Source organism: Cyprinus carpio, chromosome A16 (assembly GCF_018340385.1).
Source record: "Cyprinus carpio isolate SPL01 chromosome A16, ASM1834038v1, whole genome shotgun sequence".
In the NCBI taxonomy this organism is placed as follows: domain Eukaryota; kingdom Metazoa; phylum Chordata; class Actinopteri; order Cypriniformes; family Cyprinidae; genus Cyprinus; species Cyprinus carpio.
In genome coordinates, this window is record NC_056587.1 from 20,180,982 (window position 1) to 20,196,218 (window position 15,237).

General features: G+C 35.6%; 1 protein-coding gene across 1 annotated transcript in view; it reads left to right on the forward strand.

Annotated features, from left to right (window-relative positions):
* Positions 1-12,188, forward strand: part of LOC109109965 (exostosin-1a) — a 47,841-nt gene extending 35,653 nt beyond the window's left edge. Inside the window, exons 3-11 of the mRNA XM_019122994.2 lie at positions 1,165-1,272; positions 3,672-3,791; positions 4,680-4,812; positions 4,933-5,051; positions 5,822-5,917; positions 6,119-6,208; positions 7,235-7,395; positions 7,611-7,782; positions 9,047-12,188. Of these exons, the coding sequence (XP_018978539.2) occupies positions 1,165-1,272; positions 3,672-3,791; positions 4,680-4,812; positions 4,933-5,051; positions 5,822-5,917; positions 6,119-6,208; positions 7,235-7,395; positions 7,611-7,782; positions 9,047-9,232 (1,185 nt within the window). The 3' untranslated portion in view covers positions 9,233-12,188. The remainder of the gene's footprint in view (positions 1-1,164; positions 1,273-3,671; positions 3,792-4,679; positions 4,813-4,932; positions 5,052-5,821; positions 5,918-6,118; positions 6,209-7,234; positions 7,396-7,610; positions 7,783-9,046) is intronic.
* Positions 12,189-15,237: the final 3,049 nt, after the last annotated feature.

A 15,237-nucleotide genomic window follows, 5' to 3' on the forward strand; every position in this document is an offset into this window, starting at 1 on the left:
TTATATTATGAAATTTCAAATGAAGCATTGGTAGACTTGTGGCTTTAGCTACACTATGTTTCTAAACACATATCCTACATCAACAATTTTTTAAATTACATTTAAAAAATATGTTTTTCATATTTCTATTTTTGTTTTTTATGTTTGAGTTTATATATCTTTTATTATCATAACAGTCTGAGTAATTCTGATTCCTGAACAGTAAACTTTGAAGTGTCAGCTTTGTGAACATATGTTGATTATGTATCTAATCAGAAAGAATAATGAGAAGAAACCTTTTTATTGTGGGTATGTCATTTCTGTCTCTATGCTGAAAATGGGGGGTAACTGGTAAGGGGTTAAAAAAAAAAGTTTGTTTTATTAAACAATTACAACACTACTTGGTATCAAGCTACTATAATGTTTTATGAACAAACAAATTACATATAAAAAATAAAAAGTCACTGTACTAAGGTGATAAAGTTATTTTGAGCTTTTGAGATTGTTTTCACTGTAACTCCATCCTGAATAATGAAAGCAGCTCTGCACTAATGACCAATAATGGCAGCTGATATGCAAATTGGAGACCAGGTAGTCATTAGATATTATAAACAATGCACCATCTGTCTGTTGGTACCTGCTGCTACAGCGCTGCTTCAGAAACAAGACACAACAGCTCATTTGTAGCTGAATAGTGAACATGTTTGACAGTGTACATACACAGAAGAGCTGCTTGGATGTGCTTGACTTCATTTGAAACATATGTCCATATTGATGTATTGCCAAATTGGTACACACACACATATATATATGCACAAACATACACATATACATATATAAACAATTTATTATTAAGATTTTTTCCCCTTGTAGGTTTTTGAATTTATTTCTTTCTCCATTCTTGATGATTATCTCATTGTTATGACCCGTGAGGTCTGAGTTCAGACAGGCAGAGCCACACTTTGTGTTTCCCTCAGTCGCTGCCAGATTTCCCAGAGCTCAAGATGGAACAGAAACATGACTGATCTGATAAACCACCATGCCTCATTTCTCAGTCTGAAGTCAGAGCTCCTCTTGCTTTCAGACTTTCCACTCGAAGACGCTAATAAAATTTTCATGGCGCTTGTTTTATTTTTCTTCAGCCTGTTCTAACGTGCCTCTGTCTGTGTGTGTGTGCGTGTGCAGGCCGCTTGTGTTCCCGTCATGCTCAGTAACGGCTGGGAGCTTCCCTTCTCAGAGATCATCGACTGGCGCACGGCCTCCGTCATTGGGGATGAGAGACTTCTTCTACAGGTACGACTTCCAGAATATATCGAGATAGGAGCTAGTTCAGCTCATGTGATGCATTCTGTTTCTTGTTCCTGTCTAAAACAACAGCTCTGTTCCCAAATTCAGTGAGCTGCCTGCTGTATGGCCAGCATCTTAACTGAAATCCATTCTACTTGTATTTGTTCTGCCTGTTCTGCTTGTCTGTGTGAATGAATGACGCAGATGTGTTTTCAGCGTCTGCTGTCAAACTGTATGAGGACAAGAACACATGAACTTCATCTCCAGAACTGGTTTGAGATTCCACTTCATGAGCATTTTACCATTTCATTTTAGAAATACTACCGTGATATATCACAACAACCCACCAGAATAAAAGTTTGGTTTGTATATATATTTAAATATGTTATAAATAAATATGTTACTCTCTCTGTCTTCTCTCTTTTCATTCTTTCTTTCTCTCTAAATTGTTAATGTTTTACGCCTTCATTTGATTACCAGATAATTAAAATACATAACACTAAATTTCTGAAAGGGCCTTCATAGGGCCTTATTATTATTATTAAAAATAAATAAATAAATCTATTAAAGTTTTTTATGAATTTAGTTTATTAGACATGCTTTTTGTTTGCAAAAAAAATTATTAAACCATTACAATACAGGGAAAAAAGGAAATCACACTATTTGGTAAAATAAAATAGAATCTGAGAAGAAAAAAAATAAATTTATCAAATAGGGCTTTAAAAATGTAAACATTAATTAGAAATGCAATTTGGTCTAAAACTTAATTTAACTATTAAAATATAGTCCAGAAAGATTGAAATGAAAAAAAAAATAAAAAACAGAATTTGAAAAAAATGAAATGGATTTCATATGGCTACAGCAGTATAATCGTGCATGCTTATAATAATGCCTACATAGTCAAATCAAAAGGTTTTGCAACTGAGTGAATTCACTGCATGAATTAAATCGTTCTAATGTCACATGCTAATTTGTGGGGCACAAGCTTGCAACTATCAGTGACGGTCTGCAGACCTTTGGAGACTCCCACAGTGAAAGCAAGTGCATGTGCCTTTGTAATTGAAATGGGACCTCTTGCCCTGCCGATTAGCGGCCTGCGGCTGGAAGGCAGTCTGTGGTTAGAGGAGTGACAGATTCTGTCAGGCTGCAGTAGCACAGTTCTGCATTTAATATGCTCTCGTGCCCCTGTGGCACTGACTGGCTCAACAAAAGGTGAGACTAATTGGCCTGTGAGATATTTGTAATGGAAATCCACCTCAAGGGCTGTTTGTGTTTACAGTGATGAGAGTCTTTAATAATCGCTCACACCTGCTGCGACTTATTTCTCCTCTCAGTAAATACTGCAACAGAAGCACTGAAAGACTGAGCAAGACCTGAGGCTATTTCCAGTGTGTTTCATCTATCTATCTATCTATCTATCTATCTATCTATCTATCTATCTATCTATCTATCTATCTATCTATCTATCTATTTATCTATCGTTCTATTGTTCTATCTATCTATCTATCTATCTATCTATCTATCTATCTATCTATCTATCTATCTATCTATCTATCTATCTCTGTCTGTCTGTCTGTCTGTCTGTCTGTGTCTATCGTTCTATCTATCATTCTGTCATTGTATCTGTTGTTCTATCTATCGTTTTATGTCATTCTATCATTGTATGATTTTATCTGTTATTCTGTCATTCTATCTATCTGTTTGACTGCCTATCAATCACTCATAACACATTTGCTGTGGCCCAGCGATCCCTTAAAACACCTTAACAACTACCTTTGTAACCACAAAGCAAGTAGATAGAGGTTAACACCCTATAAACTACCTAGCAGTCACCTAAGCAAAAGTCTGAAATGAGGGTGAATAAGAAGGCTTTTCATTTTGAGGTGAACTTTTAAACTTACTCTTGAAAATTCCTTTACTGACTGAAAAGCCCAGTTTGTCAGGGTGCTTTCACACTAGCACTTTTAATGCGCACCCGGCTTCGATTGACGTCAGAGTTCGGTATGTTTGGATGATGAGAATGCTGTCTTCTGAACTCGGGGGCACACCGGCGAACCGTGCATAAAAGGGGTGGTCTGGGGTACGGTTCAAGTGAACTCCGGTACGGTTTGCTGCTGATATGAACGCAGTCGTACCAAATCGTGGACGTGAACTGTTATTTGATAAAAAATGTGTGTTTGTGTGTGTTTCACTCGTTTTCCTGAGGAGCAGAGAGCTGTATAGCTCATTTCTATTTGCTTCAATCAATCAAACTCTGGTTCGGACCAGGCAATCGAACCGAGTGTGAAAGCCCCCTCAGAGTGCTCTGTCCACAGGGAGAAATCTGAGTTATTTTAACTGGTGCCTCCGATTGGAAAGGCCTGTCAAGTAGAAAATACATTATCACACTGCTTCCGTCTCCTTAGATTCCATCGACGGTTCGCTCCATCCATCAAGACCGCATTCTGTCTCTCCGCCAGCAGACGCAGTTCTTATGGGAAGCGTATTTCTCTTCTGTGGAGAAAATTGTGCTCACTACATTGGAGGTAAGCAACTTCCTGATCAATTAAAACAAGACATGCAGCCATCAAGACCTAATGACTAGTTGTATAAATCCCACCAAAACTTGACCGGGTCGCATTTCACCCTAAAAATGAACAAGGAAAAATGGGAAATTATATTTAGCAGAAAATGAAGCTCATTTTAGGACCATTAAGATTTTTGCATTGTGATTTTCGTGATTATTAAGCACGTTTTCACAGCACAGTTCTCATTACTGTAATGCATCCACAATCAGATGTAGTTATGAGTTTGTAATTATAAGTATTTTTAATCTTAAGGGTTAAAATTTTATGAGAATCATCCAAGCACAATTATTTATTTAGTAAAATTAGCATAAATACTTAATATATATACTTTTTTTACTATTTAAATAACACAGAATTAGGCTACTATAATGTAAATTAAATCTAGCAAAAAAAAAAATATATATATCCTAAATGGTCCTAAAGCATGCTTCATTTTCTTCAAAATGAGAAAGACTCTTTTACCCTCTCGCTTGACTGAAAGGCATGTGATCAGTCATGTCGGGAGCTATTCCTGAAGGAGAACGGAGCTACATCAGGCCGGTCTCAGGCTCTGGTTTCACACACTTCTCCCTGGAGGAAGCGCTGCAGCTCTGAGATGTGCTGGATTGCTGTTGGTGTGTAAGAGGACACCTGGGTCAGCTCTTGAAGGGTGGATCTGTGAGACCGAGCATTAATACGTGTCCGAATAAACATGGCTACAGTCCAGCTGGCCTCATGTTTATGAAAGTTAAACGCTTGTGAGATTTGAGCCGTGTTAATGTTATCATTAAAGTGAGCCTGATGGATCTAATGAATATCAGTGTTGGGAAATGATTCAGAGATCATTCAAAACTCTTCCTTTTGCAGATCATCCAGGACCGTGTGTTGCAACATAACGCCCGCAGCACGTTGATGTGGAATCAGTTGCCTGGAGGACTTTTCACTTTGCCCCAATACTCATCCTACCTAGGCGACTTCCCTTTCTTCTATGCTGTACTCGGTAAGCAGGCCACCGCTGTTCACTTCAACAACATGTTATTACATCTGTGGTCAGTGTTTTATATGTATATATATATATAATATGAATTGTCTAGATGAAATATATTGATTATCTTCACAGGTGTTAAACCACAGCAGAAGTTCACAGCCGTCATTCACGCTGTCACGCCTCTTGTATCTCAGTCTCAACCGATTTTCAAGTTGCTAGTGGCTGTGGCCAAATCACAGTACTGTGCCCAGGTCAGTGTTATTTTAGTATTATTTATGTGCTATTATAGCATTTTGAAATAACTTAAATTTTTATATTTTAATTTTTCATTTAATTTTAGTTAAGGTTTTAGTCATTTTGCTACGTGCCTTTGTCATTTTTTTAGTTTTGGTGTTTTAGTAATATTTCTATTTAGCTTTAAATAATTTATTTTTCTTAATTTTAGTACTTTATCTTGGAAACAAAATGGAAAATGGAAACAAAATAATGTACTATAATTACGATCTTTAAATATTGTGAGTTTATGACCTTGTTTATTAATTTTACATTCAAAAGTAAGATTTTTTGGGGGAAAAATAAATTAAATTGACCAAAAGTGACAGTAAAAACTTTTATTACTTTCAACAATGATAATAAGAAATGTTTCTTGAGCAGCAAATCAGCATATTAGAATGATTTCTGAAGATCATGTGACACTGAAGACTGGAGTAATGATGGTGAAAATACAGCGTTACATCACAGGAATAAATTACATTTTAAAATAAATTAAAAATATTCAAATAGAAAACAGTTATTGTAAAGTATAACAATATTGCACAATATTACTGTTTTTACTGTATCTGATCAAATAAATGCAGCGTAGGTGATGTTCTGTAATGTTTTCAAAAACATTTGAGAAACTTAAGAGGTTATAAACTTTTGTGTGATAGTGTATATGATATCAAATGTACTGTATAGTAGAAATGACCCTGGTACAGCCTGATTGACAGCATCTGATGTTCTCACTATGTGCTTGTATCAGATCATCGTGCTGTGGAACTGTGACAAGCCTCTCCCTGCGAAGCACCGCTGGCCCGCCACCTCTGTTCCAGTCATCGTAATCGAGGGCGAGAGCAAGGTGAATCTCCACACCATGCTGTCTTTATATTCTCATCATATCATAGAAGTGACTGGTGTTACTCGCCTACAATGACAAATAGTGGATGGTGCATAGATTTGCTGCTGCCGTGGTTTTGCGCTCTGCCTTGAATGATTATCATACTTAAGTTAGAGATATTGAGCATTTTCTGGAGGTTTCATGCATTGATTACATGTTTAGGTGATGAGCAGCCGATTTCTGCCCTACGAAAACATCAGAACAGATGCAGTCTTGAGTCTGGATGAAGACACTGTGCTCTCGACTACAGAGGTGAGCCAACACATCAGAATGGTTCTAGGTTTTGTGAATTTTGCATGTGTGTTGTTGTATAAAACAAGTGCTCGTTTTATTTCAGAAAATGTGTGTACATTTGCTCATTGAAGGTACACTGTGTAACTTTTTATCCACTAGTGGTTAAAGCATAAAGTCACAATACTTGGTAATGCTCACCTGGATTATTGCATCATCAGTGTGAATGTCACATGCAATAACATCAACACTCTTAAGATAACGAAAGAAGGATATCTGAAAAATCTTATTAACAAGTAAGATTTTATATGAAAGCTTGTTTTCTCACAATTTCTCAAGAGTTTAAACCTCATAATTCAGAATTTTTTTCCCACCCTGGAATTCTGAGTTCTCGCAATTTGTTTCCACAACAGAATAAAAAATAAACCGGGTAATTATGACTATTTATCTCACAGTTCTGACTTTTTTTCTTGTACCTCCAAGTTTGTATCTCATAATTCATTGTAAAATAAAAAGTCATAATTACCCTTTTCTTTTTCTTTTTTAGCCCTTGGCAGCTGTTGTTTTGACTTGCTTTGAGAAAAATATCTCAAAAGTTTGGCAACACTGACATCAGACAAAGCAAATGCTATTCATATCAGATAACGATTAAAGCTATTACTTAACAAGGCTATTTATTGCCAAATACACTAGAGTTGTAACTTGCATTGTTACAATGCAATGCCATGCAAACTGTGTTGACTCATGTTTTAACAAAATTTGTTACATATTAATTTCAAACAAAACAATGGAGCTTTAAATTGTATTTTCAGCAATAAATTGGTTATCAGTCACCCTGCTCTCTAAATATTAATATCTGCCGCATTGGTTGACCACTAACTTGAGTTTTACTCTCTTTATGCAGGACTGAATTCTGAGTTAAATATTTCTTAAATCTTGTTTGTGTCTTCTGGAAACAGTTTAAATTGTTCAACACAGTGACAAATCTTAGGGTTTTATGTGTGAATGGTTGAGTAAGGAATTATTGTAGAATACTTGTTTCCGCAGGTGGATTTTGCCTTTACAGTTTGGCAAAGTTTCCCAGAGAGGATTGTGGGATACCCTGCACGGAGCCATTTTTGGGACTCTAACAAGGAGCGCTGGGGCTACACCTCCAAGTGGACCAATGACTACTCCATGGTGCTGACTGGAGCTGCTTTCTACCACAGGTAAGTTCCCTTCACAAGGAGGCACAAAGTCACTTTCCAGAACCTTCACCCTCTCTGTTCATCTGTGGTGGAATGAGCTGCCAACCCTCCTGTACTGCTGAAACTGTCAAGACTACCGACATGTTCCCTAGGCGGGCAGCTCACTACTGTTAGTGATTCATCATGGTTGACAAGTTTTAGAAAGGCATTTAACAGGCCATCTTTTCTTACTCCAGGTATTATAACTACTTGTATACACACTACCTGCCCAGCAGCTTGAAGAGTATGGTTGACCAGCTCTCAAACTGTGAAGACATCCTCATGAACTTCCTAGTGTCTGCTGTCACTAAGATGCCTCCTATCAAGGTCACCCAAAAGAAGCAGTACAAGGAGACGATGATGGGACAGGTACAAACTGCATTAAATCAATGTAATCATCACCATTCTCAGTTTCAGGTATTCACCTCATATGTTCAGCTGTTTGAGTCTTAGTATTTTCAGCACAGTTCAATCTGGAATTCTGGGGAAGGGTTGAGACAAGTGCGACAGTTTTCCTCTCCCAAAAATAGCTTATAATGACTTGAGGAAATACTTCAGCTTCCTCCAACAGCTTCTGCTATTCTCGTATTAAGATCTGTCTGTTATTTTGAATGTGTTCAGTGAATTCCCTCCGCACTTTCTGCAAATCCAATATCTCACGATACCTGTCAAGAACCAGTGTTATTTTAATATCATTGAGGTACTATTATAGTTTTTATAAATATTTTGAATTAATTTGCATTTTTAAATATTCCATTTTTATTATAGTTTTAGTAATTGTGTTATGTTTTTTTAATTAGTTATTTATTTGTTTATGTTTAAATGTTATTTAAATTTAAGTTTTAATTAATTAAACTAAATAAAAGTGAGAAAAAAATTGCTAAAATAAATGTTTTATATTTTATTTAATTTCGGGTAATGCAGATTTTATTTCAAGTAATTAAAAAATGTTTGTTTGATTGTTTTTATTTTTAGTTTTAGTTAACTATAGTAACCCTGTCAAGATCATGCCTGGATTATATTTCACATCAACATCAAAAGATTTTATTTTATATGTAAAATAATATGTAATGAAATATTTATATGTAAAATGATTAAAACATTAAAACGTCTTTTTAATAGCCAATAACCTATCTTGAATAGCCAGTGTCTAAATATAATGGTTTTTGATGTTGTTGCTGTTGTTTACAAGTTAAATTTAGTTTGAAAGCAAGTACAAGCCAGTTTTTGTTTGAATTAGAATTTTTGTTTTTTATCCTTGATCCATTATTCATTATATGTTGCATCGATCTGGCTTAACATTGATACACTAGCATTAAGAGAGAGAGTGTCTGTTATCCACGTAGTTTTGCAACACCACAGCAAGCCATTTTCTGATTCATTGGCCGCTATAGTAGATAACTAGAAGAATAACAGTGCAGTAAACTGTAAAACTGTTTACTACAGACCAGTGTGTTCATGAATGATAAAATAAAATAATTTCAAGCAGCATAACGGGTTTGTGCAGGTAAAATAACTAGAAGCAGATGACAGCAGATGTCTTGCACATTCAAGTTAAAAATAATTGCATCCGCTCTTAAAGTTAAAAAGAAGGTGGATATGGCAGCTAACTAACTCTTTCTTTCATCCACAGACGTCCCGGGCATCACGTTGGGCAGATCCTGACCACTTTGCCCAGCGGCAGACATGCATGAACAAATTTGCCAGCTGGTTTGGCACCATGCCCCTGGTCCATTCACAGATGAGACTGGATCCTGTTCTGTTTAAAGACCAGGTATCGATACTGCGCAAAAAGTACAAAGACATCGAGAGACTCTGACGAAGCTGAGAAATCCCTTTCCCTCTGAATGGGGATAGAGAACGCCATCTGAAAACCCCCCAGAACCCTGAAAAACCAGATCAACAGGGATAAAAACGGGGGCACCCTCAGGGAGGGAGCGCATCGAGATTGGGGGAAGGTGTTGTGCTCGATGAAGATCCGTCTGTTAGAGATTGTCACTATTAATATATGAAAGCAAGAAGTTCGATTCGAGACCACGGTGACGTTATTTGGCTGAGTTTAGCACAACACAAAGACATGCCAATATTGGCAGCTCTCTGTCTTCCACACCCCCTCTTGTAATGCTTTGCCAATGACAACGGTGACCATGGCAACTTTGCCAAAGCCAGGCAGCCACACACACATCCACATGCAGTCAGAATATAGACTACCATATGTCGGTTTAACCTCTGGATCAGACCTCTCCATGTTAGATGTGCAATACGCCTGGCTGGAAGGGTCGCCCGCAATCCAGCCGTGCATGTTTATTCAGTTTGCCTTCTGCAAGCGTTACACCCCTCTTGAAGATGTTGGACGACGTCCCGCAGAGAGGTCGAGCGTGCGAAACACCGTGCACAACGTCACAGTGCCTGAGCTTTCAGATGGACCGTATCTGGGAGCCCAAAGGGTTTTGTATAAATGCAAAAACACCTTGTTCATGCTGCTTATATTTGGATTCAAATGTAGGTGTTCCACAAATTGGCCCAAAGTTTTCCTTTTCAGCAAACCTTTTGGTGTGTTTTGTCAAACTGACAAAATTGTAGTATTTTTTTTTGATGATTTAGACCCAATCACAAACATCTCGTACCTTGTTTGGTTTTCTTGCGAGTCTTACGAGTGTAATGCCATATCGGAAGCCATGTTCACACTGCAGCTAATTCAGATGTCACTCCACTCCACTTCTCTTTTTTTTTTTTTTTTTTTTTGAAAGTGACTAATTTTTACATCCAAAATGTTCATATAGTGACAACCACTTTTAAAAATCAGTCTAATAATAACAGGATGTTAGTGCAGTGACGTCACTTGCTAATGACTAAACAATTTAAATCGATATTGCAATCTGTTTCTCATTTGTTAATCTTGAATATTCAGTGTGCATGAGACTACTATGTAGGTTTTCCACAAATTGGCATCAAAGTTTTAGATTTTTCTTTCTTTTTATAGAAATTGACAAACTGGCATCATTTTAGTATTTTTTTTATGTTTTAGAACCAATGCCACAAACATTTACTGTGTAATGTCATATGAGACCACGTTCACACTGCAACTAATTCAGTTGTCACTCCACTTCTGACTGCTTCATCTTGGTCTTAATTTGTTTATCTGGAAGAGACAAATGTGTTTTACGTCTAGAAAGATTAGATAGTGACAACCACTTTTACAAATCAATCTAATAGTGACAAATAGTTCATGCAAACATCACTTGTCTAATGACAAACATGGAGGGACTAAAAACAGGTTGTTTGCTAAAATGTTTGAATGTTATCATCTTTGTTCGCTAATATTTCTTTCTTTACATGGATGTTCCAATCCATCCATTTAAATCTGTTTCAATTATTCTCTAAAGGTTCAACACTGTTCCATTTCAGAAAACTACATTCAATAATCCCTATGTTGTTTCAGTGTGTACGTGGCTAGTATGTGCTTCTAGAATCACTCGCTCTGAGCACACAGGATATGTGGTGGTAAAGAGATATTTAACACTAGTTTTGCGTTTACTCTCACAAATCAATGAACCGTCTGGAAATGTTTGATTACGAGAGGACGTCATTCATTCAGAGCTTCGGGTTGAGTTTTGAGAACCTCTTCAATTGATTTTCTGTTAAGAAAGGACTATTAACTCATTATCACTCCTGTTTTTCTCAGATTGGGATGGATAGAGCTGGCTGTCTCAGTGGAGACTGATTCAAAAGTACTTTTGATCAAAATCCATACACTTTCACATGGTCTTAAGTCAGGGTTGATGCCATATTTAATGTTGCATGAGTGAAAACGCGGCTTTGAGGGACGGACCTACAGTTTGTCAACAGTTTGGGCTGCACTGTTTCGCTGTCAATAAAAATAAGTCTTTGCAAATAAATTAAAAAAATGACATGATATAGCACCTTAAGACAGTACAACCTACAGTATTTAACCAACTGTTAATTAAATATGCCATCTACACAGACTTAAGGTTTAATGTCCCTACAATTACAAAAAAAAGTACCATGTACAGAACTTTTGTATGAGTATTTTCCCTTTTAAAGACAATAGGGTTAAATATTATTGATGGTTTGGACCATGTGACGATAGAAATGTGTGAACTTTTGTTTGACTGTTAATATATTTGCATGGCGATCATCTGTTAGGACTGCTTTATTTTCTTTACTCAAGAAAGAAACAAGGAGTAATGTGACAATACAGAACAGAATGTGTCCTAAATAATGTAGGATGAGGAAAAACATTTAGGAGTTGTTTTGCATTAATGTAGAATTGTTCTGATGTGCATGAATTGGGCCAAAACTCTGGCAAACGTCTCTCCAAATAAGATATCGTATTATGAGGTTCTAGTCACACATATCAGCGTTCAATCAGACTTTTTTGTCTCAAGTAAATGTGCCTTTTCTCAAGACACTTCTGTGTTATTTTGTTAGCCTTCAGCCTCTATAGCGTTGATCATACATGGGCATCTTCTCTCTGGTCTTGTTCACTTGGTTTAGTTTTCTCTGTCAAACACTGGAGTTTTTGTGAGGGTTCAGTACTGACATTCCTGCCTGTTTTGTAGGAGACACATCTCAGTCGCTCTTTCACTCGGCCTCATGTTTGTACGTGTATTTAACACACATGAGGATTCATGTATTTCAGTTTTGATTCTTGCATCCTTGGACTTTATTTTACACCATTACAAACAATAAAAGTTGCATTTTTTTAAGCTATAAAAGTGATTTTATAAAAAAGAAATAAATAATATTTGATACATCTGTATATGTTGTTTTGTTTATCTCAGGTGATATCAAAATGTGTCATATAGGGATGTAACGATTCATGATACTGATTTCATAATACAATTTTCTCACGATTTTTGCAATTTGAGATTTAAGGCAAATTATAAATGAAAAGGTGTCCTGTTATTGTTTCTCATACAAAATGCTGCACATTTCTTTGTAAAATCAAAATATGTCAAATAACCAAACTAAATAACATTTTTAAAACAAATCCCAAATCAAATAAATAAACAATAGAAATAAGAGAAATCTCTTCATACTGTATAAAACAAACTAAGGTTTTTATAAACACTGCTTTGAATGCATTATACAGAGGTGAGATTAAAAGAAAACACCATCTAAACTTTACATCCCATAGGGATTTACTGAGAAATATGGTGTAGAATTAATTTTCGCACAGTAAATTTCCAAATAATTAGAAAGAGCTGGCAAGTAACACATTGAATTAAACACAAATTGAAGTAGACTGTAAGACTGAAATAGTATTTGCTCGTCAAATGTGCTCCAGTGATCTTCTAAAAATCATTTGCAGTGTGTATTAATGGACATTTTGGGTATACAATTATTTTAACATCATTAAAATGACACCCTTCACCTTTAAATGGTTCTCAGGCGGCTGTGGTTTTGCTGTAATGAAAGCTCAATTCTCTTTCAGCCGTTCTGGAGGGAATTACAGAGAGCCAAGCGAAGGCTTCTCATTCATAAATCATTGACAGCTTGGGCAAGTGGGACGCTCATTGTGCTGGATTCTTCTTCCATGGCTCACTGAATCTCTGGAGCGCTTCATCCCCTCAAACACACATTATACTTACTGAATTTAACAACTGGCTTTCTTTCCGTTCCTGAGGCTGTTCGAGCTGAACTGGTGTTGCTCCATGATACTGAATTGTGGTTGGAATTCAATACAGGATTTTAATTTTAAAAAATTCAATATTATTAAAATAGTTATTTTATTAAAATAAATGCATCATTAATAATGCCTATAAATACTCCCATGATTTGTTTCTCAACAGATTAGACATATTTTTCTGAGCTTAGTCCAATAATGTCAAAACAATTAGATTTGTAAACCAATATGTGATTTTTCCATACAGCACAAAATGTCACATTTAATATATATATATATATATATATATATATATATATATATATATATATATATATATATATATATATATATATATATATATATATATATATATATATATATATCACTAAAGGTCTAATGGGTTAAATTATATCAATAAAATATCCGTTAATTAAATATATGCGTTTAAATTAAATAGAATTATTAGGTAACACTTTACAATAACATTTGTTAACATTATTTAACTACATTTTTTAGCATGAACTATCAAAGAGAAAAATTCTAAAGCATTTATTAGTCTTTGTTCATGTTAATCTCAACATTTACTAATACTTTATTAAAATGAAAAAATGTATCTGTTAGTATTATTCAATGGACCCGAACTAACAATTATTAACTCACCTTAACAGATGTTAATGAATATTGTAACAAATGTATTGCTCATTGTTAATGTTAATTAATGCATTAACTAATGAGACCATATTGTAAAGTTTTAAAATGAGTTTTATTAACAATGTGTAATATTTCTGCAAATGGCCCACATCTTGCATGTCTTATATATTTCGGGTAAATTATTTCATCTGTAGAATGAAAGTTTTAAATGAAATACACATTTCTATTTTAGATATTATTACTATCTTCCGATAATTTTGTTTGAAATAAGTCATTTGTTGTATTTATATATATATATATATATATATATATATATAAAATTACAAACAATGTGGAGTTATATAAATTTATGTTAGCAAGTTTAGAAAATGAATTGGGATTTTAAAGTCATTCTCACACGGCTGGCTTATACTGCATTCAGACTAAACCAGAGCAGATATCTTGAGCATTCATGCTGCAGTAAGTCAGCGGCTGTGTTCACATAAATCTGCCTGTGATCAGTTCAGAGACATGTAAATAAGCGGCAAGAGCTTTCATTTCTGCAGATTTACTGTGTGGCTTTGACAATAACCTGAACCGCGGCCACCGTCAGCCAGACATCAGAGCGCCAGACTTTCCAGAGGATTTCATGAAAAACAGCTTGCAATGTGATGGGATATCAGCAGGAAATATAATCAAAAATCTCAAAAAAAAGACAGATTAATATCTACATGTGTAATATATATATATGTGTGTGTGTGTGTGTGTGTGTGTGTGTGTGTGTGTGTGTGTGTGTGTGTGTGTGTGTGTGTGTGTGTGTGTGTGTGTGTGTGTGTGTGTGTGTGTGTGTGTGTGATCACTGCTGTTGCCATGGAGAGGATATAGATTTCCTTTATGAATGTAAAGCACAAAAAAAAAAAAAAAATTCATAGGATCATATGATGTGACTTACCTGAAAGTCTTGCAAAAAAAGTAAAACATGTTTATTGAAAACATGTTGACCTTTTGTGACAACATGCCCTGCTATTGAGACTTAAAACAAAAATATCAACAGTAAAAACCCCTTTTTAGTTTTGGTACTTTTGCTTTTATTGTGAATGATGTATGCAAAATTCTGATACTGTTTCTGGTGCTGATTTCACTGGTTGCTTTTGTGTTTATCCAAAAACTAATGGCATTGTTTAGAAGAAACCATATTGAGTACGTTTCCTCATCTCACTCAAATACAGCAATAAATCATAATCACGTTTGGTTCAGAAAACACAGCTGCCGCTGACAAGCTCTGTCAGAACGTGTGCTCACATTCAGGGCCATCTAATCTTCCTGCAACAGATTTTTTTTTTTTAATTTGAGGCAACATGAAGCAGCTGTGAGAGTCTGACAAAGCCTCCTCAACCGTGAGCACAATCCACACAGTTATTTTTGGTTTCAGAAGATGCGCTCAGATGAATCGGACTGCTGTATGTAACGTGGTGAGGCTAGAGAGAGTCCTTTTGTCCAGAACAAGAGCAGATAAAACTGTTATCTGATACAGGAAATAATGACGGACTTTTACAATTCTG